General features: G+C 35.2%; 3 protein-coding genes across 10 annotated transcripts in view; all 3 read right to left on the bottom strand.

The window, feature by feature from the left end:
- Positions 1–825: 825 nt before the first annotated feature.
- LOC107657029 (NF-kappa-B essential modulator-like) lies at positions 826–9,980 on the bottom strand. 3 transcript variants are annotated; one of them, XM_016445019.1, is made up of 15 exons: positions 9,672–9,968; positions 8,273–8,460; positions 7,909–8,189; positions 7,747–7,818; positions 7,371–7,550; positions 6,442–6,503; positions 6,199–6,246; positions 5,133–5,235; positions 4,910–5,025; positions 4,674–4,826; positions 4,483–4,573; positions 3,432–3,575; positions 3,152–3,288; positions 1,418–1,491; positions 826–1,236 (listed from the first exon to the last, which is right to left on the bottom strand). In XM_016445019.1, exons 2-15 carry the CDS (start codon positions 8,454–8,456, stop codon positions 1,073–1,075), a joined length of 1,809 nt encoding a protein of 602 aa, XP_016300505.1. In that variant the 5' UTR covers positions 8,457–8,460; positions 9,672–9,968; the 3' UTR covers positions 826–1,072. The 3 variants fall into 3 exon arrangements, with proteins under 3 accessions (XP_016300505.1, XP_016300506.1, XP_016300507.1); XM_016445020.1 differs by lacking the exon at positions 6,199–6,246 and having other exon boundaries at positions 9,672–9,966; XM_016445021.1 differs by lacking the exons at positions 826–1,236; positions 1,418–1,491 and adding an exon at positions 1,791–1,887 and having other exon boundaries at positions 9,672–9,980.
- Positions 9,981–11,095: 1,115 nt separating this feature from the next.
- LOC107657001 (caveolin-2-like) lies at positions 11,096–13,334 on the bottom strand. Its single transcript, XM_016444973.1, has 4 exons — positions 13,082–13,334; positions 11,692–11,867; positions 11,382–11,569; positions 11,096–11,301 (listed from the first exon to the last, which is right to left on the bottom strand). The coding sequence occupies exons 2-4, from the start codon at positions 11,860–11,862 to the stop codon at positions 11,151–11,153; spliced, it is 510 nt and encodes a 169-aa protein (XP_016300459.1). The 5' UTR covers positions 11,863–11,867; positions 13,082–13,334; the 3' UTR covers positions 11,096–11,150.
- Positions 13,335–15,607: 2,273 nt separating this feature from the next.
- LOC107657026 (SLIT-ROBO Rho GTPase-activating protein 3-like) overlaps positions 15,608–27,083 on the bottom strand; it is a 32,206-nt gene continuing 20,730 nt past the window's right edge. For 4 of the 6 annotated variants that reach the window (XM_016445015.1, XM_016445012.1, XM_016445014.1 and 1 more), the window contains 11 exons: positions 24,107–24,167; positions 23,777–23,854; positions 23,221–23,349; positions 22,292–22,397; positions 21,957–22,187; positions 20,941–20,996; positions 20,558–20,729; positions 19,149–19,244; positions 18,861–19,052; positions 17,940–18,021; positions 15,608–16,577 (listed from right to left, as the gene is read on the bottom strand). In XM_016445015.1, the coding sequence (XP_016300501.1) occupies positions 16,371–16,577; positions 17,940–18,021; positions 18,861–19,052; positions 19,149–19,244; positions 20,558–20,729; positions 20,941–20,996; positions 21,957–22,187; positions 22,292–22,397; positions 23,221–23,349; positions 23,777–23,854; positions 24,107–24,167 (1,410 nt within the window). In that variant the 3' untranslated portion in view covers positions 15,608–16,370. Of the gene's footprint in view, positions 16,578–17,939; positions 18,022–18,860; positions 19,053–19,148; positions 19,245–20,557; positions 20,730–20,940; positions 20,997–21,956; positions 22,188–22,291; positions 22,398–23,220; positions 23,350–23,776; positions 23,855–24,106; positions 24,168–24,397; positions 24,426–27,083 lie in introns of all 6 variants that reach the window. The other 2 variants (XM_016445017.1, XM_016445016.1) reach the window with 2 other exon arrangements.

Here is a 27,083-nt window from a genome sequence, read left to right as displayed (position 1 = left end):
TTAAAACTCAGACTTTTGTGAAATGTTCTGCTTGTGCAAATTAACACAAAGTAAATTTCACTTGGTTTGCCATTTTGAACTATTGCAGTGATAGGATTTTATTTGCAAATATTAGTATGCAATTAAATAGGATTTCATTTGATCAATTAATCAGCGAATCATAATTCAACTGGAATTTTTAATTGACAGTGCTAATAATATTATAATAAAAATTGAAATTTGGTCTAAATAAAAAAATGAATAAAATGGATATTTTGAGATTTGCTAAAGATTACAGTTAATATTTTAAGTTATTTAAAAAAAACTATCTTGTGTAGTTAAATATCCAAAATTGACCAAAAGCAATGAAAATAAAACATCTCTATTAGTTATAATAATATAACAATTATTATTTTTATAAAATCTTGAATAGTGCCTTATTCAGCTAATCCTGCAACTCTTCCTTCTTTTGGCAGAGTGTCTCATAAATGTACACGATTTGAAAGTACACAAAGTCTTCTGCAGCACACACAGTATGTGCTTGCCAAAAGAAAAAAAAGTATTCATATTCATACCTTTTATTTCATTAAATCTTTCTATAACAGTCTGTACAAAGGTGTTTTTTTTTTTTTTTTTCCATATTCACTTTGGCAGATAAAACACAATATTAATACAGGCGGGCATGAATCCTCAAGAGTGCGTACATCCAGAGAAACAAATACCACAGGAATAAAGGAAACATTGTCACTGTCAGATGTGTGCAGACAAAGCAGACACAAACATTCACACGTGCAGTACATTACACTATGCTGTCACAGAAAGGCAGTACAGATGAGCTTTTTTTGTAAAGAGATACACACACTAGTGTACAGAAACATGGTGTCTGCTCTATAGCCACATGATAAAAACATCTGCTAAACATCTGCAATCTGTCTACTTCAAGTCAATCTGCAGCAGGATTAAATGTTCAAAGTACTTAGATACGTCTTGTGTTCTTGTCTCTGTCATGTTTTCGATTTTCTCTTCTGGTATTTAGTTTTTTTATTTTGTTGTTATAGTTCACTCAGGTGTCAAGAGAACACCTGAACATCTCTCACTGGATACAGTCCATGACATGAATCTGCAGTGTGTCCATGTCTGGTGCCTTGTACATACATTTGGGACAGCGGTAATCAGGTAGCTCGTCTTGATCATCATCTCTTCTGCGTGCAGATGGAGGTTGGGCTGGGTTGAACATGGCTGCTCCTGCGAAAGGTGCTTCAAAAGCAGAAATTGATGCAAAACATGTTCAGGTGAAGATTAATATAATGGACTATAAGACAAAATTCTTGCATTTGCCATGTAGTCAGTGAAACTAACAACAATTATATTAAAAACGAAGGAAAGTGTGTGCGTGCGTGTGTATTAGTTCATGCAGACTCTGAATGAGGTGTTTTACCGGCTGGAGGAGGCGGGTGTGGACGAGGCCTGTAGTCCTCCAAGTGTCGTTGTTGCATCTCCTCAATGCGAGCACTGAGCAAACAACATTCACATGTAATTCTTGGACATTTGGAGGTTTTTATAAATGAAGATTCATATCTGTGATTAATTTCAATTGAATTTGATCAATTAATTGGCATATCATCTAATTATTTCAACTAAAATTTTCCGTTGACATTTCTAATATGAATATGATAATAATAAAAAAAATTAGATACTTTTTGGTTTAAATAAAAAAATATATATTTTTAAATCCATTATTTTAAATGCTGTTTAAATGCTAATCTGCTAAAGATAATAGTTATCTAATTATCCTGATTCAAATCGTCAGCTCATTAGTAGAGACTTTAAGAGCTATGAGAAAATACGATGTGTGCAAGATCCGCGGCAGCGATGTGTGTCAGATCAGCAACCCAGCTGCTGTGATGTCTGTTAATCAAGGAACAAAAGAAAATGAAGAATTCAATAACTTTTGTAGCTTTAAGGACTCATCATTATTTAATTTAGAACTTAATGTTTGATAACTTTATTCAATCTGTATATTTCCTACTTGCTGAAGGGCACGGGTAGCTAAATATGACATTTAGTATAATGGGTTTATGTGAAGATCGTTTTAAGTTCACTTAAATTTGTTGTTGTTATTTTTTAAAGTAATTGATAGCTCTCAATTATACTGTAATGTTGAATGGCTACAGTCAATGGTTAAATATTAGGAAAAATAAAACAATTTCATAGAGACATCAGTAGTATTGGTATCAGTGATACTCGCCTTTAGTCATAAAAAAATATGCCATTAAATATTAAAAATATACTGTCTTTAGCAAGTTGTTTCTACATTAACTTGAAGTTTGAATGTGAAATTATTGCAATATAAAAGTATACTTAAAAACTTTAATGTTAGGTGGGATTAATCATGATTAATTTCAGAAAAAATACGTCATAAATTAGCTACAATTTTTTAATCGATTGACAGTACTAATTCAGATTCAAATGTAAAATAACATTTCAGTCTTCACTGTATAAATTAAATACAGATGAATCTTTGTTAAATCTACTAAGTGATTAAGTAAAGAGTGGGGGGGGGTTCTCTTTTTATTTTGTTGTTTGATTAACATTAATGATAGACAGCAGCAGGTAAATTAGGCTCCTGTCACTTTAAGACCAAATGTAAGGATCCAATATAATGTTACACATCCGATTTTCCTTCTCAACTGTTTATGGTCACCTACGCCATAACCGACTGTGTTTACAAGGATAATTTTGTGTGTGTCTGTTCAAGCACAAGACGACATGAGAGAATTTGGTGCTTGAATTTCAAACTGAGTTCTCTTTTGCACCTTCTTGCACTTGAATGTTTTAAAATCGTTTGAATGTTTGGCAAGACATAAACATAAACTTTCGCTTTTTCACTTTGCAATTAATCCACGAGTCACATGCTGAACCGTGGGGTCTGTTCCATACAGATCATGGAACAACTATGATCTGTAACACCCCTATTAGTTAATCCTTAAAAACAATAATAATTTAATAAGTAACATTATATGATAGGACAGGTCATCTAAATGTAAAAATAAAGGAAATTAGCAATTGAACATACAATATGATGGATACCAATAAATAAATAAATAAAAACACTAATAACATTCAATAACATATATGATATAGTAGTCACTCTGTCCATCTCTTTTCGTACCGTGAAGTTCCTTCTTGCTTGAGTCTGTCTATCTCGACTAATGCCTTACTCAGCCCCTCCTGCAACTCTTCCTTCTTTTGATTGAGTTTCTCTCTGGCTTCCCTCTCAGCCAGGAAGTCCATCTTATAGATCTCTGCCTGCAAAAATAAAATGTGTGATTGTGTTTGTGTTATTATATGCAGCATGTATGTAAAACGAGTATTTATAACAGGCTAAGGCAGAGTAAGTAATTATTTGAATGCAGAGCTCTGTAACATGACTGTGCAGGTCTTATTTTTACCTGAGCGTTCAGCACCGGTATAGTCTCTAATGTAGCTCTCAGCTGCTCCGTTTCCTCCTTGAGTTTATCGATGAGATCCTGTTTCAGGGCCAGAGCTTTCTCAGCCTCTGCTAACCTGTTAGCTAGAGTGTCTGCCTCTCCACTCTGAAATGGAAATTACCACATGTACGCTTTCCGTTAACAAATTTTCAGTGCGAACCATGCACTGACCTATTTTCAAAAGTGCTTACCACAACCCTCAAACAGTCACAGTTTTCTAGTTTTGTAGCATTTAAATTAAGACTTGGGTCTATAACTAATAAGGGTGTCCACCATAAAGAAAAGGAAAAAATCTTCTAAAATCTAGTTTTAAAAAATCTAGTTTAAAACATTTTATATCTAAAAAAAAAAATTCAAGGAGAATTAAAAAAAAAAGTATTTATTAGAAATATCATGGATTATTAATAAATGTTTATTTAGGCTTATTGACTTTCACACACAATTCCAAGTGTCCGCATGGGTTTTACTGATATAAATTTACTATTTTATGTTTTTTTTTGTATGTTGGTTGCACCATATCAGTGTTACTGTTAACTAAAACTAAAACTATTACAAATTGCTTTCGATAACTGAAAAAGCTAAAATAAAATATAAATATTGATGAAAAACTTATATGAAAATTTAAAAAATGTTGCCGTCAACTAACTGAAATTAAATAAGTTCAAGTACTATAATTAATAAAACTGAAATAAAAAAGCTAAATATTAAAAAAACAAAAACATTTTTTTATTAAAACTATGATAGCAAAATTACAAAAATATACTATACTCGTAGTAAACAGATAATACAAAAATAATACATCATCACATGACTTTGCTTTAGCGTTACCTTATCAAATATTAATAAACAACTGTGCTAATTTTATTTTTGCTTGAAGAACTATAGAGTCTTATTTTTCTTTAATATGATATTTGGACAGTTGTGTGATTATCATTGATCCACACATGGAAATGCTGAAAATTCTGTTTTAATAACCAAAAAAAAATAAAAAATACAAACAGCAGATACCTACCCTCTGATTGGCTTGCTTTTCACTTTTAAGTTTTTTATCGTAATCCTGAAACAGACATGTGTATGCATGCTGGAGTTGGGCCAGCTTCCTCCTAGATGAGGAAGAGCAAGAGGAATTGTGGGTTACTGATACAACAATGAGAAAAAAGGAAGCTGCGTTTGTTACAGGGCTCTCCAACCAGCTAAACTCACCTCTCCTCCACTATGACTAGCCTCTCGTTCTTCAGTGCAGTTTCTAGGTTCTGTGTCTGCAGTAAAAGATTGTCCACTGTCACACTGTGCTGCTTCTTCTGTTGCTCCATATCTCTCTCTAAAATCTGCAGGCGTTCGGTCTTCTTGCACAACCTGAGGGATCAAACAGGTCTCGTACACATAGCTGCTGATTCTCATTCACAAACACATACACAAGGACTAAGAGGTTCACTCACTTATCCTCTAAAATTTGTCTCTCTGCTTCACTTTTCTCCAGCCAGTTTTGTCGTTCATTCAACTCACCGAGTAGGGACGTGACCTGAGCTCTCAGAGCTTCACTATCCTTTGTCAGCTACAAACACAAAGATGATGATTACTCATCCCAGACTGCTGCGAATACTGCCACAGCTCAGCATAGAAAGAAGTGGCATTTGCCTACTGAATCATAGGTTTATGTACCTGAATAAAGTCCTTCTCTTTCTGTTTGAGTAGAGCCTCAGTTCTGTCCCTCTGCACAGAGTTCTTCTGAAGGCAGTCCAGCTTCTCCTGGAGCTCCCTGTACCTACATCACAGCAAAGACAGAAACAGAATTAACCGTCCACCTTACTGCAGTTCACCACCAAATGCACTACCAGTTTGGACACCAATTGATTCCTTATTATAAGTATTTTCTACATTTCAGTAAGGTCATCAAAATAAAAAATAAAAAATGGAAGTGCGGGGAATATGTAATGACCAAAATGTTAAACAAATCAAACTCTCTTATATTTTATCTTCTTTAAAATACTTGCCTAGATGCAAATTCTGGCCATTTTCTTACATTTGAGAAACAGACAACAAGCTCTTTATGTGTGCTAGGCACTTGTTTGCTATATTTACTATATTCATTATAACTCCAGTAAAAAAATATATATATGCCAATAAATAAATAACAAAATAAATACTTATTATTCATTACAAATTCCTTATTTCTAAATTATATGAATACAAAAATAATTATACACTACTGTTCAAAAGTTTGGGATTGGTAAGATTTTTTTAATGTTTTCAAAGAGGTCTCTTATGGTCAACAAGGCTGCATTTATTTGATCAAAAACACAGTAAAAACAGCAATATTGTGAAATTTTAAATACTCTTCTCGATTTGAATATAGTTTTAAATATATTTCTGTGATGGCAAAGCTACATTTTCAGCAGCCATTACTCCAGTCTCCAGTGTCACATGAATGAACAGTTGTGCTGCTAATGTTTTCTCAAAATTTTAAGTTAATTTATAGAAAGTTCATATAAAATCTTCTGTAATATCATAAATGTCTCTACTGTCACTTTTAAACAATTTAATTGGTCCTTGATTAATAAAAGTATTCATTTCTTTATTTAAACTTCTGAACAGTAGTCTAAATTTGAAATATCAAATGTCAAAACAGTGCATCTGTCTTATTCCAGTCACAGACACCGTGTTCTGGGAACACCAATTGGGGGATGGACACTCGAGCACACACACAGAGAGATATAGTTCCCCTCACCTGCCTTGTGTAGCCTGAAGCTGCTCAGTTAGTTTAGCCAAGTGAGAGCTAAGCAGACACATAGATAAAGACAGAAGACAGAAAAGAGAGATTCCAAACCATTCACATTAATAGAGAGGAAGCCGAAGCACTTTGAGATTTTTTACAATAGAAACCAAGCATGCAGTGTTGAGGGAGGATCACTGTCAGCTCTTTACAGCCTGCAGGGAGAAAGAGAAGTGTAAACTGAACATCTGAGACTACCTTTCTGCAGGAACGGTGAGAGCACATGTCTGCTGAACTGACTCTTCAGTAACACCAACATTCTAATAAAGAAAGGATTAATCAATTAACAGAAGTGAATTACCTCCTAAGCTCAACCAAAGTGTAATAAAATCTAAACAGCATTAGCTATTTAACTTTTTGTAAGAACACCAGTAACAATAGTGTCCTGTGGTGTGATGTGTTATAGACCCATTCAAAAGTTTGAGGTCAGCAAGATTTTTTTTTTCAGCAGGGATGCATTAAATTGATCAAAAGTGACATTAAAAACATTAATAATGTTATAAAAGATTACTATTTCATATAAATGCTGTTGATTTGACATTTCTATTTAAAGAATCCTTTAAAAAAATGTATCAGTTTCCAGAAAAAGCATCACAAATGTTGATAACATTAAGAAATGTTTCTTGAGCAGCAAATCAGCATATCAGAATGATTTCTGAAGGATCATGTGACACTGAAGACTGGAGTAATGGCTGCTGAAAAGTCAACTTTGCCATCACAGTCATAAATTACATTTTAAAATATATTCACATAGAAAAGAGTTATTTTGAAACCGTAATAATATTACTGTTTTACAGTATTTTCGACTAAATAAATACAGCCTTGGTGAACATGAGACATCTTTCAAAACAAATAAATCTTACCAACCCCAAACATTTGAACACTACTGTATATCAGTTAGAACTGATCTAAACAATAATTTTGTATAATTATTATAAATGCAGTTAGTATGACCTTGTTTTAGTTGAGCAACTATTACACTGTTGAATTCACTCCAAAAAAGCCTAAAGATTAAATTAAAACATTAATAAAAATGATTCAAGTGAAAAGGTGTTGGACATGTTATCTGTGGACCCATATGATACGTCTAATTGTATCAATAAACAAATGGAAAATAAATGCTCTACCTGAGTGAGTTTGGAGCGTAACTGCTCCACAGTGGTGTGGAGATTTTCTCTCTCTTTCTCATACTCTGCCTTCTCCTTCTCCAGCTCCTCATTCCTCCTCCTCAGTACCCTCATCCCTTCCTCCAGCTTCTCTTTGTGGCTTTTCAGCAATTTCAGAAATTCATTAGAGCCCTCAGCAGGCTAAAGAGTAAAGAGATTTGTAAAGATGACCTTATCTTTAGCTACGTTTGGACAGTACTTTAACACAGTAAAAACGAGGAGGATAAAACACACCACACCCAAAAGAAGTCAAAGCAGATTAGCACTTAATGCTGATAGAGCTCTTGTTGTACAGACAAACTCATTGTTACATTTCACATATAGAGTGGTAAATTACCAAACTTTGAGGCATTGTGTGTCTGTAAGCATCTCCTTCAGATCGGTCTGTCAGTACAGCTTCATTTAATACCTGTGCAATGAAACAAACAAGGGATGTTCATTTTAATTCAATGAACTAACAACTTCCTGCAAGTTCCAAATGCTTCACAAAAGAACCTACTTCTGGTGAGTCCATGAGGACATTGGTGCACTTCAGCTCTTGGTCCTGGCTTTGATTTCCAGTCTCTTTAGAGATGCCGACACGTGGACTCCCTGTTTGACTGATACAGTGGTTGAGCTGTCCCAACAGGCTCTGGTTTTCCTGTGCCAGTCGCTGCACTAAAGCTCTGGCCTCACGAAATCTACAGCTCAGGAAGTCGCGCTCCTCTCTCGACCTCCTCTGCCACCCCTCCATCTCTTCACATCTCTCTTTGAGGGCATCATTGCTTCGCTTTAGAGCCTCTGTGGAACGTTTAGAGTTGTTTATGCATTTTTACGTTATCAATAGGCAATGTGTCTGGCATAGACAATCTCTCAAGTCTCACCTCGTAGCTGATGATTATCTGCTATGAGTCTATTAACCACTTCATTTCCCGCTAATTCAGGAGGGACCCTCATAGACCCCTGTGAATTGGCCATCAGTGACCCTTGACCCTCGGCACCTACAGTCTCCTCTCCAGTCAGCTCCCACTGCAGAGTGCAACCACCTGACAGCTGCGGTTGGACCATGATCCTGAGAGAGAAGACCAGCCAATAATAAACATCTGGAGCTCTGAAACTCCATTAATTTTACAGTTGCAACTTGATTGTTGATATTGAATCAGTTTTTAGCGAGCAATGAGCATTTATTAAGTGCCATTACAGTATTTATTAATCTTTGTCAGTTAATAAAAATACAACTATTCATATTAGTTTATGTTAGCCCAGGTTTATTACATGATATTAACAGATACAACTTTTGATTTTAATAATGTATTAGTAAAAGCTGAAAAATACACATAATGAATTTATTGTTATTATTATTATTATTATTATTATTATTATTGGGATTTACATTTGTGCCATTACATTTATGCAAAGTTGTTCTGCATTCAAAATGATCACCAAGTTATTTTCATCTCCGTTTTGGACAATAAAATATTACACTGCTCACTTGAGCGTGAATGACTGTAAATTTAAGCAATTATACAATCAATAAAGTTAATAAAAATACAACTGTTATTTGTTACTCCAATGCCAGCTCAGGTTCATTTAAATAATATCAACAAATACAACTTTTTATTTTTATTTAACATTAACTAAGATTAATAAATTCTTAAGTATGAAGTATTTTTCATTTTTAGTTGATGATTAGTTAACGATTACCAACATATTTTCCCCAAAAGTTTATTTATTTATTTTAACAATATTATTAATTTCTATGGCTTTTCAGTGCTGGTTTATATACTATATTATTAATTATATTATTTTAAACCCTCACATTAAGTTTAAAATTGTAATGGATGAATTGCGGGCTAAATAGGGCGATTCATTAAGATTTCCGCCCTTAACAACGCTACAGTTCAAATGAAATAATCACTCCAATCATATTTAAGTTGACAAAAACTATAGAGTCTAAAGAGTTTCATGATCCTTTTCCCATTTAAAAAACGGTTTACTGTTTCTCAGTGTGGTGTTGCTTCTAAAAACAAACACACACTTCAAAAACACTGATTGACAAGTTTATTTTAAACAACTTGTCACATCTCCTGAAAAGCAAGATCCAATGTTTTGTTTACAGGTTCCTGACAGACGTACGTTACTCAGCTAACGACACGACTAGCATCAGCGCATTTAAAACACTAAAACATTCAAAACCACAGACTAACACGAGTCATATTCATTAGACATACATAAATTATGTGATAAATATATCGGAGGATGTAATAGGTAAGTAATTACTACCTTTTTAAAGCCGTTCACAATGTTTACCCAACTGCGCTAACACAGATCCACTGACTGTCGGTCTTCCGCCAAGGAAACACGGCCCGGTTTATAGTCAACCACAGACAATAAGGTCGGCAAACATCTTCAGCCTCACCGAGCTGGAAAGTTAAAACTGAGTTTGATAAAGTAAATGAGCTAAAAACGTCCAGAAAAGCTCGGATAGGTGCAGAATGTCGAGGAATTCCCCCGCGATACTTCCGCCCTTCATCACACTGTGCGCTGTTTCCGGGTAGTGGAATTATGGGAAGACAGATTACAGTAAAAAGCCACAAGAAGCTTCTTCAGCAGGGTTGTTTTTGTTATTACCAATACAAAATGAGGCTTTAAACCCTTTTAATGCCTTCAGGTCATTTTGACATGATTTTGATCAAGAAAACGCTAGAGACCCGCTCCTACCAGTTTTTTTTTTTTTCAATAGTAAAAAATTATTTATGTTTTGACGCAATAATAAAATAGGGCCTATGCATTACAAATATAATCTTATAATACTAATATAATATGATCTTAAAATACTAATATAAATATTATATTATAATACTAATAAATATTATTATTGGATCTCTATATGAGAGTATTAGATTTACTTTACCTATAAACACGGTTGTTTTCTGTTAAACAAACACTTGTCTAAGGCGTTGGGTGATATTCTTTAGAGATCCACTAAATGGGGCTATTTATTGGTAGTTTTGATATTAGAAAAATTATAACTGATTAAATATAAAAGTGTAAATACTGATAAAAAAATATTGATCAAACTGATTATAAAATAAGAGAGTTCACATCTTGAGTACAAAGATGCAGGCTAAGTGGTTGTTTTAATCAAATACATGTACAGTATGACATGGCATCAAAGCAGACATACATATGACAGTAGTTCATTATATCAAACACCAGGAAAAAAAACTAATATCAACAGATTCTATGAAAAAAGGTGGTAACACTTTACTTGAAGGGGTGTGCATAAGACTGACATGCCCATAACAAAGACATCTCAAACAATGTCATCTTTGCATTAAAAATTACATAACTGAGCGAATGACACTTAATGACAGTTGTCATAAACATGCATAAAAAACCTTCATATTCATGACATGTGTCATGTCATGATTATGAAGGTGTCATGTCAGTCTTATGCACACCCCTTCAAGTAAAGTGTAACCAAAAAGGTTATATTGTAATTTCGTATATAAGACAAACCTATGCAGAATTTGTTACATTAAGATGGTTTAAAAATAAATATAAAAGGTTATTAAATAAAAATCTATTTAATAACATGTAATCCTCTTCTTTGAATGTCTCATAGGTATTTAAACATAGCTTCAAATAACAAAAAATCCATTCAGGTATTCCAAGCATTCATGTTTTGTTTTGTTTGTTTTTTTTTAATTGAGAGAAAAGCAGTTTGACGAGCTTCCTCAAATTCCTTCCTGTGTTTCTTCACTCTTTGGAGAACACCACATATATGCCACTGCAACAACGAGCCACAGATGTGCAGAATGGAGCGATGAAGATATTAACCACACTCATCCACAGTGACCTCACACAGGGCAGGCAGGTATGAAACACCTGAATACAGGGCATCACACACCTATGGCAAGAGACAGTGATGTTACTCTTTTTTTTCCCTTTATGTAACATATTTCATAAATAACTGCCATAACAGCTTACCAGATGTGCAAACAGGCCAGGAGGGCAAAGAGACAGCCACAGAGACAGGAGAGGGGAACCGCACACAGCGCTGTCAGGCAGCGGTAACCCCACAGCCGCATGGACTCAAAGGTGATGCCGCTGTACACCCACACACGGTCGTAGCTGTGTGTGGACACGGGCTCTGCCAAAACATCGCTAAACTCTATCTGGTGTCACAGTGAACAGGAAGTTAGTGCCATTTTATTGCTGGTCATGTTTATTTCACTTATAACCCCCCATATGTGCAAACATATCCATCCTTGGGATAAGAAGTGAGCGTTGCACTCACCTTCAAGTGTTTGTTGATGCCACAGGGATCCCTGATCTCAACCTGAGTGAGGGACGGGGTGGAGGAGAACTGTGGAAGAGGAGGCGGAGATGGGTGGATCTTCTTCACATCATCATCATCATCATCTTCATCATCAATATTACACTCCACCAAATACTCGTCTGACATCATATTGACTGCAAAGCAGATCACACGGTTTGTGTTTGTGTGCAATTTCTCATTCACATCTCCAAATCAGTGCAGACCCAAACAGCACAGTACCTAGTCTTTTCTATGAACAGTTTCGTTTTTTAGCATATCTGTGGGTTAAATGGTTTAGTTAACAGTAGACAAACTACAGCAGTGGTTCTCAACCTTTTTGATTGCAAGGCCCCCATTGTCAAAGAAGATATTTGAAGGCCCCCCAAGATATTCCTGATACTTCTGCTATAATGACAAAGCTGCACATTTTCAAACTTTTTATTCACAGAAACTTGGAGTAGCGATATAAATAAAATGAAATAAAATCATTTAAATAATTCAATCTTATATGCCCAGTAACTGAATATTCTTCATGGTTTACACTTTTTTTTATTCATTTACATTACTTTTCTAGTTTGTAAATACAGTGTGTTTTTAATTACTTTTCACAAATATCAATTTGTAGCAATACAATAATATATGATATGAGAGGGCTTAATATAATTTCATAATAAAAAATTAAAATGGCTTAAGAATTTTTTTAATTTCACCACTTTTCCAGGTTTTAAAATTCCCTCAAACAGTATGTCCAGGTTGCCCGAGATTGTGAGAACCTGGTTCTTAAATAAAAATGGCAGTTGTTAAGGGAGCGAATTTAAATAAGAAAAAAATGATTTCTGCACACATTTTGCTTATTTTTATTTTTTTTTTACCATTTTTGCTTATTTTCAGTTGTTTTGAACCATCTTTTTTGAGCCCCTTTGGAAGTGTGCTGAGGCCCCTAGTGGGTCCTGGTCCCCTGGTTGAGAACCACTGAACTAACATGACAAACTACAAGTAACATGTGACAAATACAACTGGAATCAGATGAGACACCCTGGCAACTCTTGCTCACTATTTTTATTCATATGCCATACTGTAATACAACTGAGAAGTGATGAGATGAACTCATCAGTACTGTATGGAGGTAAATGTCAACATCTGATATTTAATCAATTTTTTAAAAGAAAAAAATCACTAAAATATTTAGTTATTAAAACAATGCACAGAAAGAACTGAAAGACATTGCATTTCTTTTTTATAGTAAATAAATATGATGATTATTATTATTACCAAATATTTATTAAGAGTGTATTATTATATTTATTATTCAATTTAGGAATACCCATGAATGCAAAATATTTACCAATTATTAATATTTATCACTTACCCGATTCAATAGTCTTGGTCCAAAAATAAACAGTAATCCTGGTGCAGGTCAAAAAAGTAACTTCAGCAATAGCAACTATTTTGATCTATCTGCCAGACACTGCCAATCTCCAATCTCGTCGTCCACATCTAACAGATGAATATGTGGCCTGTATCAAACTATAACTGTGCAGCAGAAGGCATGGAGGGGACTTACAGTATGGAGGTGTGACCTCACTCTTTCTGCCTTGTGTTTTTTGCCATAGTCTGGTGTGTGGAAGTGTCTGTACCCAGTCAAGAATTAGCAGGCTGAGCGTAGAGTTATTTTGGGGAGAGGAATGGAGAGGGCACCACTGATCAGGTTACTGGACAGGCACACACAGCCTGTTTCCTCACATATCATCTCATATTTAAAACAATGACTAATTTATACTTTTTATGAAACATGCAGTGGGCTTCAAAAATATTCAGACACTTAAAAATGTATTTGTATATTTTCAGGGATATTTATCACTTACCCCAGTTTTATTACATATCTTCTCATATTCAGGGTTCCCACACATTTTCCATCTCAAAATTCCATACTTTTTCAGACTCAAATTTCCAAACCTCTTTTTCAGACCATATTTAACATAAATGGTTCATAGAGCATGATTTTCAGCTTTATATTTGGTATATAGTACAAGTCATCTGTAAATATTTTTATTTTCTCAGGGGTTTACTTATTGATTTTCTCGAAGTGACAACATACAGAGCGCCTAAAAAAAAACTTTTGCTTTTTTGTGCCTTCAAGAAACTATTGACATGCGCATGGGAATTTTTTGTGTGCTTACGCATTACAATTTCTAGTTTTATATATACTATTACCTATTTCCTTTGTGCGTCACTGCCATCTTACTATATGAAGAAAATGAGAGCATAGATGCACATGAATTAATAGATATATTTGCTCAAAGTTTGGCGTTTCTTAGGGTAGTACCTCTGATATCAAGGCCTAATGTCCAATTTAATGCGTCCTCTGTGGCGGCGGAGAAACAACACGAAATGGGCTGATGGACCAATACGGCTGTGTGCATTGTCCTATTTGCCAAGGCGCCTAAAAAAAAACTTTTGCTTTTTTGTGCCTTCAAGAAACTATTGACATGCGCATGGGAATTTTTTGTGTGCTTACGCATTACAATTTCTAGTTTTATATATACTATAACCTATTTCCTTTGTGCATCACTGCAATCTTACTATGAAGAAAATGAGAGCTTGGATGCACAAGAATTAATAGAGATCTATTTGCTCAAAATTTGGCTTTCCTTAGGCTAGTACCTCTAATACCAAGGCCTAATGTCCAATTTAATGCATCCTCTGTGGCGGCGGAGAAACAATGACACGAAATGGGCTGATGGCACAATACAGCTGTGTGCATTGTCCTATTTGCCAAGTTTAAGGGTCTATAAAAAAGGCTGGTACCGTAAAAAAAGTGTTAAAAATGTGTCTCTCTTTAGGGCAGTACATCATATTTCAAGGCCTTAAGTCTGCTTTAACGCATACTCTGTGATGGCCAAAAAACGACAATAGTGGCTCAGTGTGCATTGTCCTATATGCCAAGTTTAATGGTTTCACATGCGCACACGAAAGTCTGTATATTTTTTATTTTTGCAAAGATCCTTTTAGAGGATCTGTAATACGTTGCTAAGAATATTGTGAGAAGAAACACAAAACGCCTACAACCTGCATTTTTACATAATGAAAAAGTGCACCTTGAATTCATTCAGTCGTGTTTGACAATCACTAAACTGCTGCCATGAAAACACACTTCTTGTATGATAAATTTATTTTCATTAGATTATTAATTTCCTATTATAGAAAACTAAATAGTGGCAAAAGTCTGGAAATGCAAATATTTTTCCATACTCTGCTTTCTTTTTTCCATACTTTAAAAAAAAAATCTAATTCAAAATAGTAATAAATACATTACTATATAAATAATAATAAAATAACACTGGTTATACCAACAAAATACAAAGAAACTGGCATTTCAAGAGTAATTATTATGCATGATGAAACATCTGGCAAGCCGACAGTATTTTAGAATCAATATAATTTATTTTGATAATATTGTAATCCACACATCAACGGTGACATGATCTACCAGAGACACACACTGCTAAAGGGAATGCATGGGTGATGGGGTGGAAGTCAAGGGAGACCAGTGACCGGGGGCACCAATGTGCAGCTAAAAGGAAGTGAGTGCCATTGTACTTCCTGCGACTACATGTGCTGTTTCACAGATTGATCTTTTCTCCAGTCAGTTCTCTGCTTCTCTGTTGGAGTTTCTGAGCTGCTCTGAGTGGCACTAGTCTTCACAGTTGTCTTTCCAGTTTTCATATGTGTGAGAGAGAATATAGAGCTGTAGGGGTAAAATCGGCTACAGAGCTGTGCTTAATTTGGCCGCTCCACCTGTTCCCACGCGAGACCATCCGCGTCAGTGTGTTTGCATGCATGTGTGCTGGTTCCTTTATGATAGAATGCTTTTTAAAGAATAATCCATTGTAATGCAAATAATTGTAAAAATAGTAATGCAATTGAATGCAAAAAAAAATTAAATAGCAAATAATCCCTAAATGAGCCTTTTAAAAAAGGAAAACTGGAGCATTTTAATATTCATCATGTCGTACCTTGAACTCTTTGAGCTATGCATAATATCAAAAAGCAATAAAAAAGCATTAAAAAACAAAAACAAAATATAATCTCTCCAATAATGAAGCTCTGAGAGTAACATTGGCCTTCATAAATCTCTTGCTACATTCAGGGTGACACGTCTATATCTAAAATAACAATGTGGACTCTGTCTGTCATGGACTTCATTCCCACAGTTCACTTGTCCATCCGAATCTATGTGCTTTGAGGGACTCAACACTTGTTTTCTGGTACTCTATGAATAATACATCATCAGCAGATACTTGTGTTTCTCCAAATGAACACAGTCTACACTACAGTCAAAAACATCAGACACATTGGACATCACTGTGATGAATGATTAGATAGGAAGTGGGAGATTCTTGAATGATGGCCAGATTAACAGTTGTCAAAGCTAAAACACAAATACAACCAATAATAGGATCAATGACGGTCTTACGCAAAACAAAACCATATGTAGACACTGTCAACTGAAACCTTTTTGAATACACTTTAGTTAATAAGGCGTAAAGAGAACCATATCTTGTATGTCTGGAAAAATATATTCATATCTGTGATGAGTTTGCCGTTCCCCCAACACCCATACTTAGATTCACTAGTCTATCATCCCTTCATCTCCCTCAGTCCTGTTGGTCTTGGGGTTTGAAGAGACCTCTGCTGCGCAGGCCGAAGCCTCCCTTCTTCACCGGAGGTCGAGCGGCAGCGGAGGGCACCGAAGGGACAGATGCGGGAGGAGAGGAAGGAGGAGGTTTCGAACCCGAGGCTTCCAGAGGAGGATGACGGGACAACAGCTCCTTAAACACTGTGTTCATCTGGCGACTGACCTCCTGTGAGAAAGAGAGAATTGTTCATCAATACATAAGGATATCCATTTGGGTTTGGCGAGTGCTAGCCCTTCGAATTCATGGATTTAAACTTATTTTAGTAATTAAACTTATAAACTTCAATTTATTGTCCAAGATAATATTCCCCCATGTAGGCATGTCGGTAAGATATTTCTGGTACTTCTACTATAATGCTTGTTTTTTTATTTACACAGTGGAAATATATTTTTAAATAATAATAATAATAATAATAATAATAATAATAATAATTAAATTCTGTAATTCCAGATGTTTCAAAAACTGAATTTTACAGTAGTTCATGGGGGATTTTTAAAGTTTTTTTTATTATAATTTACAACAAATAGCAATTTCTACCTGATGAAATAGTAATTAGTTTGAAATAACTAAAACAATGTATATTCATTATTGAAATTTCCATGACTTTTCCAGGTCTAGAAATCACATTTTTACCCAAGTTTTGCCAAGACTTTGGGAACCCTGCTTCTTAAAAAAAAAGACAGTTGTTGAGGTATACAAAATAAAATAAAAGAATATGATGTTAGTTTATATCTAGAGTTTTAGCTTATATGAATGCACATGTTGTCTTATTGTAAATCTTTTTAAGCTATCTTGCTGCCCCCATGGAATTGTGCTGAGGCCCCCTAGTGGGTCCCAGTCTCCTGGTTGACTATGACTTATTTAAATGACTATACTTATTAGTGTAGAAATGTGGCCGAAGAAATAAAAAAAGTCCTGAGATTTGAATATGGTTCAGTGGATAATTTGGCTTTCTAAGCCTTCATGCAGAACAATTTAAATTCATTATATAAATTGCCACAACTGTTAAGATTTTAATTACATTTCCATGACTTTCCCAAGCCTGGAAAAAATAATTTTGCAATTTCCTAGTGTATGTCCAGATTGTCCATAAGTGTGGAATCCCTAGTGTGTATTCAAATATGGCATGGCCAGTTCAGATTTGATGCCAATGATACCGAATGTGTCTTGTAATTGACCGATGTGCTTAATTTGACATATACAAATAAAGTTTGAAAGCTACAAGATTGTCAATGAATAATGATTTAAATTCTGTTCATCATCAGTTCTGTTCATCTCATAAAGCTATCATATGGTGAAATAACATGAATATAGACCATGAGTCATACGGCCTATTTTTCTGGGGCTTTATGGTTATTCTATGGTTCTTTTTGTTATTTGTCAAGCTTGATGGTCCTTGCTCACTTGTATGCTTTCACTGTATATGAAAGAGTTCTTCAAGACTCCTCATTCTTAGTAAATGAATACAGAACTTTACTTTTTTAGCAAACTATTCCTTCAATGGAAATATCAGTAAAAGAATCAGACCTTGTCGATATGTACTGTCTGTCTGTCTGCTGGTCCTCCTATTGGCCTCAGAGTGTCTAAAGTGTGTCTGCGCTCCTGATGACTGAAGAGAAAGAAAGAAAGACAGACAAAGAAGGGAATGATGACCTAAATAAATAAATAAATATTTTTCAATTGCTTATAACAATATTCACTACAGTTCAAAAGATTGTGGTTGGTAAGATGTTCTTTAATGAAGTTAATGCTCAAAAAGGCTGCACTTACTTTATTATACGTTTTCTCAGAAACAGAAATTCCTGAAACGGTGAACTGTTACACTGAACAAGGCAGATAGCTAAAACATTTGTGATACAGTTTTTATCCCCTGCTTTAAACATAAAATTTTTACATTTAAATTTATGCATTTAGCAGATGCTTTTATCCAAAGCGACTTACAGTGCAGAGTTTTTAGAGTGCAGACTTTTTTTGTACTTTTTGATTAAAAATACAGTAAAAACTGAAATTGTGTCAAATATTATTATAATTTAAAATAACTGTTTTCTATTTACTCCAGTCTTCAGTGTCACATGATCCTTCAGAAATCATTCTAATATGCTGATTTATTGCTCAGGAAACATTTATTATTATTGCTAATGTTGAAAACATGTACTTTTACAGGTACATTTTTCAGGATTAAAAAAATGAAGATTATTCAGGATTATTTTATGAAGCCCAGCATTATTTTAAAATCTTTACCTTTTACTGAAACTTTTGATCAATGCATCCTTGCTAAATAAAAGTATTAATTTCTTTAAAATTTTTTAGCATAAACACTGTTTTTGTCATCTCCAGAATAATTCTGTAAGCTCATTGAGGTTTAATGGTGAAAATACACTCTTATACATTTCTCATACACATGACTTTAAGCAGCTGGTACTATCAAAACAACTTCTGTTCTCCTACCCTGAGAACTGCCGTGCAACTGCAGTTGTCTGAGGTGGAGTCTGAGGAGGAAGGATGAATCGTCCCTCGGGCACCTGCAGGATCTTCCGGATGGGGCTTCCACTACCATTGTTGCCTCCACCTATACTGCTGCCTCCACTGCCTGTCCTCTGCCGGCCAGGCAACGACGCGCTGTCACTGTTCACTCTCATACTGGGGAATGACAGCAGACACAGTACAGTTAAGATCTCACTGGGCCTGTGATGAACATGCAAGGTGCATTATTATCAGCGGACTGACTGAATGTACCGGGTGCTGTGTTCAGACAGCTGCTGTTCCTCTGATAGGTTTCCTGTGCTGCCCCCTCTGCTGTCCTCCTTCTTCCCTCGTTCTTTACGCTCTGCCCTGAGAATGAGAAGACAACAAGATGAGGTCACCAAAGCTAGTGGTAAGGTTATGGCTACCAAGATGTTGTTTAAGAAGCTATTATGTGTTTCCTTATTCACATGTCTCTGCAATAGATTTCTAGACTTAAGTTAATGTAGACACCATATTTGATTTGACGCAAATAAAAACAGGGATGTGAGGAATGGAATTACAGTCTGTTCAATGGGTCTCATTCATAAAACACAAGCATAATTTCTGTGTAAGTCAGTCATAAATCCATTTTTACATAAATGGTTGCAGTGAATTGAATGTGACAATTTAGGTAAGAGTGGATTTAAACATTGTTGTTCTTCTTGCGTTTCATGAATGGGGCCCATTATGTTTGCATACCTGGATGTCGACTCTCCAGCTACATGAACATCACATGTAACCTTGGACCTTATTTTCAGCATGAGATATTGAATGGACTGTGTTTCTGTCCCTGACAGTCTTGTTTGTGACTGTGTCAAATTAAATATGGCATCTATTCTGAATAAAAGTCTATTCATGACAGAACTAAATGAATTATTGTGCTTCTTATCAATCATGTTTTAACATGGTAATATAAAAGCAGAATTAGTGTACTAATCATCACAGCTGCAAATTATACTCATTAGCTCTGTTGCAAAACCTAATGAGTTGCCCACAGAGGCAAGATTCATTACTGAAAATATTGATTAAAAATAATTCAATGCAATAAATTATTTTACCCAGTGTTTGTGTGTGCTATGTATTTTTATACTTACACTACTGTTCAAACGCTTATGGTTGGTAAGATTTTTTTAATGTTTTTGAACGATTTATTTTATCAAAAATACAGTAAAATTGTAATATTGTGAAATATTATTTAACATAACAGTTTTCTTTATTTTAACATATTTTAAAATGTAATTTATTCCTGTGATGGCAAAGCTTTTAAACTTACTGACCCCAAGTTTTTGAATGTTAGTGTATTGGGAAACTATGCAGTTAGCTTAGCAACCTGTTAACATCAAACTCTCAGTCAAGGAGCACTATTTGATTGGAGCAAAGAGTTGCTGTCTATACATCTACATTACATTTATGCATTTAGCAGATGCTTTTATCCAAAGCGACTTACAGTGCATTCAGGCTATACATTTTGTTTTTACCGGTATGTGTGTTCCCTGGGAATTGAACCCATGACCTTTTGCGCTGCTAACGCAATGCTCTACCACTGAGCCACAGGAACACTATACAGTAATAACAATGTAATAGTTGTAGGAACCTCATGTAGTTAAAGTTTATGGTGAAGTTTATGTTTATGGTCTCACCCCTCTACCACACTGATGTACTTATGGGGGATCAAGCCTTTCACTCCTCCTGCTTCCCCTCTCCACCAATCAGCAGAGGCCTTGCTGTGTAGTAGGAGGTGGTCACCCTGCTTGAATGACAGCTCGGCTGCAGAACGTGCAACATAATCAAACATGGCCACAGCCTCGCACTCTGCACATACAATGCATACATACAAACACACAACACAAAGCATGGCAACAAAAACGCCACATATGCCAAAATCCAACATGGAATGGCCACAATGCAACAACAGGACACAAAAACCCAACATGGAACACACATGGACACATTTAGATAAGCAATTAATTAAAACTTCAAAGGTTTCAAAAAATGAATTGGCATGATGTATGTGTTTTCTTACCATCTTCGCTGGGAAGATGTTCAGCGTCTCCCTCGCCCTCCTCTGTGATGGGTTCACTGGAAAAAAAGGTTGGAGTTACATAAAAGGAAGAAAACCCACTAGACTAATTCTGGCAAGAACTGCTCAAAAGAATAGTTCGCAGGAAAGAAAATGCTGAAAAATGTACTCACCTTCAGGCCATCCACGATGTAGATGAGTTTATTCATCAAAACAGATTTGGAGAAATTTAGCATTACATCACTTGCTCACCAATGGATCCTCTGCAGTGAATGGGTGCCATCAGAATGAGAGTCCAAACAGCTGATAAAAATATCACAATAATCCACATGACTCCAGTCCATCAATTAACGTCTTGTGAAGTGAAAAGCTGCATATCGTAAGAAACAAATCCATCATTAAGGTGTTTTAACTTCAAACTGTTGCTTCTGGCTAAAATACTAGTCCTCTATTCATAACATTGCCTTCTCCAGTGAAAAAGTCATCCAAAACATAATAATATTTGTTCTAAACAAATATATTGGTTGATTTTGATGTGAGAGGACAACAGAGGATGGCCTTTTTCACTGGAGGAAGTGTTATTATTGATTATGAATTTGTGTTTTGGCCAGAAGCAATGGTTTAAAGTTAAACACGTTAATGATGGATTTATTACAAACACGCAACTTTTCACTTCAAAAGATGTTAATTCATATGGACTGGAGGTGTGTGGATTATTGTGATGTTTTTATCAGCTGTTTGGACTCTCATTCCGACGGCACCCATTCACTGCAGAGGACTGATTGGTGAGTAAGTGATGCTAAATTTCTCCAAAACTGTTCTGATGAAGAAACAAGCAAACTCTTAGATGGCCTGAAGGGGAGTAAGTTTTCAGCAAATTTTCATTTTTGGGTGAACTATTCCTTTAACTATTCTTCAAAAATTAAGATTTTTTTAGGACACCCAAAAATAAAAGCAAAGGTGTTTGAAACAACATGAGGCAAGGACATTTTTGGCTAAACTCTCCCTTTAAGGCTCACCAGTACTCCTGCTCTAGAGTCATGCATTTCTCATAGATGGGGCCCGGGAGTTCGGACGGCCCCGGGACAATGTTCTCATGATGGATGATCATGGTCTTAACAAGGTCATTGATCTGAGGTGCCAGTGTCACTTCATCACCACCCATCTCCACCCCTCTGAGCAGACTGGGCCCGAAGCACACGGCCAGGTTATACGGCTGCATCATGTTCTCATCACTGTACTGAGAGACACTGAACAGACACAAACAAAACAGGTTACACACTGTATCACTGCACACCATAATCAGGTTTGGAATGATTACGAGAGCCTTTAAAAAAAAAAGAGCAAGACTTACTGATGAAGGAAGTCGAAGAGATACCGCATCACTATGATGACGGGTCTGGGGAAGGACGAGACTACTGTCTTTATCTGCGCTACTTTTTCTGTCATGTTTTCCATCTCTGAGAGAGACAGAGTTAATTTAGTCAACACACTGGAATCAAGACTTTCAAAAATAGTAACTTATTAAATTAACTGTATTAAAGTGATATACACTACCATTCAGAAGTTTGGTGTCAAACTTCTGTAAGATTTTAGTAAGATTTTTTTATGTTTTTGAAAGAGGTCTCTTATGCTCACTATGGCTGCATGTATTTGATCAAAAATACGGTAAAAGACAGAAATACTGTGAAATTTATTAACAATTAAAAATAACTGTTTTCAATTTTAATGTATTTCAAAATGTAATTTATTCCTTGTGACGGTAAAGCTGAAATTTCCAGCCTTCAGTGTCACATGATCCTTCAGAAATCATTCAAATATGCTGATTTAGTGCTCAAGAAACATTCATTATTATTATTATTATTATCAATGTTGAAAACAGCTGTGCTGCTTAATATTTTTAAAGAAACCAAATATTTTTCAAAAGTTTTTAATGAATATAAAGTTCAAAAGAATAACATTTATTTCAAATAGATTTTTTTTAATAAAATTCTAAATGTCTTTAATGTCACTTTTGAGTCATTATTGAGTAAAAGTAATCATTAAATTTATTAAAAAATTCTTGACTACATACATTTGAACGGTATTACCTTGTGACTATTTGGCTAAAATTCATTGCAAATGCCGTAATGTTCTGAGAAATGCTCTAGCATTATTTGCTTGCAGATGCCACTAGGTTTGATATGTTATCTAATGCAAATTAAATGTCAAAATACTTTTATGGGTGACTGAATGTGCACACAATCACACAGAAGCAGAGAGAACACATGAAAGGCATCTTACGGACACACTCCATGAGCTGGCAAAAGCTCTCCTCAGGGAACAGAGGTTTCTCCAGACCTCTGAAATAGAGCTTCAGAACCCCTGCCACTGAATCAATGTCACTCTCGCTGTCAGTGAGCGGGTCCTCTCCTGCAAAACCAAAAAAAACAGACAAGAGACTGAAAGAAAGGCATATTTGTAAATAAATACAAATAAGATTCATATATTTTTTTTATATTTTATGATAATAACCATTTTAAATTTGGGGGTTGGTAAGATATTTTTGAAAGAAGTCTCTTATACTTACCAAGGCTGCATTTATTAAAAATGCAGTAAAAACAGTAATATTGTGAAATATTATTACAATTTAAATGAACTTTTCTATTGTAATATATTTAAAATATACTTTATTCCTGCGATGGCAAAGCTGAATTTTCAGAAGCCATTACTCCAGTCTTCAGTGTCACATGATCCTTCAGAAATCATTTTAATATGCTGATTTGCAAATGTACATTATACTTCTTGTTACATTCTTATGTTAATACACGTGTATTCATCAATTTGAACATAACTGTACCTCTTTCAAAGGCATCCCTTATATGATTGACTTCAGTCTGTGATCCTGGTACTCTAAAAATGCCTTCATGATGCAGACCTGTTTAAACACATCACATTCACATGCACATAACTACTCAGTCCATTACATTCATCCTACCTGCATTAAAGGTGCATACAGTAAATGTTGTTTTTGACTACAAGTCATCATTGTATGTGAATGTACTTCATTTCATGTACATGTTTTAAAAAGTATTATGTTTAATTTCATTTCATTTGTAAAACCTTTTAATGGGGAAAAATAACAGAGTGCAATTATAATAAGGGATTGTCTTGCAATTAACAGTTTTACCGTGCAGGTTGATGAAGCGAATGCAGCTCTCCACCACCAGGGGGATCTGTTGACCAGAGCTCTGACAGAAAGAGAATGAAGGGAAATCGGAGAAAAAAATAATAATTATGCACATCTGAATAGAACGATAGTTGTATAGAAATAATAAAATCAATTAAACAAATATATATATGAAGTACAGTGAAAATAGTGCACCAAGAGAGAGTCAAAGAGTGCAGAGAGCACAGAAATACATGAACCCACACAAACAGATGCACACAGATGCATGCATGACAGGGGAAACAGCTGTACCTGAGTCCTCGACATCCGCCTCCTCCTTCTACAGTAACAGCCAGCCAAGCAAGGAAAGAAAAAGACAGGAGGGACGTATAAAGGAGGAGTTGATTGTGTGGCATGATCAGAAGGAGTGTAACATGAAAAATAGGGAGAGAACAGCAAACAAAAGCAAAAGCAGTCAGAAAATGGGGATAGAAATCGGGGTGAGGGAGAAAGACAAAAGCAGAGAACAAGGAGTTTAGATGAAAAGCAACATGTCAGGGATGCTCCGTTTTAATTTAGATCTGGCTAGATATGAATAATGTGCTTAAAGACTGCATTAAATCAAAATTAGTTGTGGCTTTTAGTCCATGTGTTCTTATTTATATGCTAGTGTACTCTTGGACATTGACAAAATACACTTTTAGAAGATATATAAACTATTGTTCAAAAGTTTGAAGTCAGTAAGTTTTGTTTTTCAGAAATTAAAAGTTTTATTTAGCATGGATGCATAAAAATTGATCAAAAGTGACAGAAATGCTTTGTAACATTATAAATTGGGATCATGTGACACTGAAGACTGGAGTAATGATGCTGAAAATTCAGCTTTGCCATCACAGGAATAAATTACATTTCTAAATATATTAAAACAGAAAACAGTCATTTTAAATTGTAATACTATTTCACAATATTACTGTTTTTACTATATTTTTTATCAAATAAATGCATCCTTGGTGAGTGTAAGAGACTTCTTTCAAAAACCCAAACTTTTGAAGTTTGTGTACACTTACATTTTTTAGGATTTTTCCTATAGTAAACGGATTGATGACTCATCCCGCACTACACAGATTTTTGTCCAATCAAATGCTTTCTAGAATGAGAACGGCCCTCCCCCAAAACCACCTGCCACTGATTAGCAAATCGTATTTAACTGAAGCCTATTTTTATTTATTTATTGAAAAAGGAACAATTACTTAGACTTATCTCACCCAAAAATCCTGTTTCAATGGGAAATGTCAATATAGGACACAAAACTATGCTCGTTAAGAAATTTGGGATATTTTAGTGTCAGAAACAACATGTTAGCATAGCTCAATGCCAGCCATGTTTCTAAATCAAATTCCAATCCACTTAGCCAGAAAAATGTCCACTTTACTGGGCTGCACCCATTGATCAACCAATCGAGACAAAAAAAAGTGTTGGTGGCAAAGCAGTTCTGTGGCCCTGACTGCATTATCCAATTATTAGCGGTGTAACGAGAGTGCACATCTCATGGATTTACTGTCCACTTAAAATGAAGAGATACACCAGCCATTGCTAATGCAGGATGTAGCAGACACTGTTAGATACTCCACCACAATAGTATAAAAGTGTGAGAGAATGGAAGTGAGTGGATGAGAGAAGGAAGTCGTTTCTCATGGCGCAGAGAGCCAGATGGCAGAGCAGTGCTCCTGAGCTCCCAGGAATAGAGAGGGATAGAGAGAGACACGGTGGGAATCTCAGAGAATAGAGAGCACCCTGCTGAAACCACTAGCATGACCAGCATATGCTGTCTGGTTGATGCTGGCATCCCCAATAGGCTTCCTAAATAGCTTAACCAGCGAGATTACCACCGCTGACCAGCTTCACCAGACAGACTATGCTGGTTGACCAATTTCACCTTCTATGTTTGCTATACTCAGACCAACATTAATCACCCTTGACTAGCTTTGAAATGGAAAGTTGACATCAAAGTTCATGCAATGACAACAGTGTCTTGAGTGTGACATGCTGTATAGATTTTTAAATGCTTTTTTATATTATGCAGTTTTATGGCCTCATATTAACTGAGAGACTAGACAGAATTTTTGCATGTTTATAAATTCACTTGTCACACTGCAGGACTAATTAAGCAAACTGCAAAAAGGCTGTGTTGATTTAAAATGGCAAAAAAACGTACCTAAAGTGTCTAAAATGTACACTATTGGTCATATTTCTTTTGCATTTGTTTGATCAAAAATACAGTTATATCGTGAAATATTGTAACAAATTAAAATAATAACTTTCGCTTTTAATATATTTTAAAATGCAATTTATTCCTGTGTTTGTACATTTTGAAAACAGAAAAAGTTATTTTTAAACAATATTACTGTTTTTACTGTATTTTTGACCAAATAAATGCAGCCTTGTTGAGCAGAAAATACTTTTTTCAAAAACACAAAAAAATTTATTATTATTCTTATTCCAATTATTCCAAACTTGACTGGTAGTGTTTGTCCCGTATTTTGTTTTGTTTACATTTATATTTAACTTAAAATGTGCATAAACCATTTTTAACAAGAAACTTTTTTGTCAACTACCTGAATGCATGCTGGTCTAAGCTGGTCTTTTCAGCAGGGTGGACTGGTGTTGTTGGTCTTCTAAGGACATTGTTAGTGAGCCAAGAACATCAAGTGTAGATAAGCAAGACAGCAAAAGTGACACCTCTTAGATGGTGCAGAATTTAGTGGGTATTATGCACAAGCCGTTATGACCTCTATGCTTTAACAGCTAGAGTATACACTCAAAAATTTGAAAGTGTGAAGTCTGGAGTTCCCCAGCGCTATCAGAGGGCCACATCTTGAAACTGCTCTGAGTCTTATTCTTAGTTTGTAAAACACTTTGTAAGCAGAGCAAATGAGAGTTAGTCAAAGGAGGCATCATATGTGGCTAATAATATATATATATATATATATATATACAC

The sequence above is a fragment of the Sinocyclocheilus anshuiensis genome, unplaced genomic scaffold (genome assembly GCF_001515605.1).
Source record: "Sinocyclocheilus anshuiensis isolate Anshui unplaced genomic scaffold, SAMN03320099.WGS_v1.1 scaffold1453, whole genome shotgun sequence".
NCBI lineage: Eukaryota > Metazoa > Chordata > Actinopteri > Cypriniformes > Cyprinidae > Sinocyclocheilus > Sinocyclocheilus anshuiensis.
The sequence above is the reverse complement of the archived record's forward strand: the minus strand, read 5'-3'. Positions and strand labels throughout refer to the sequence as shown.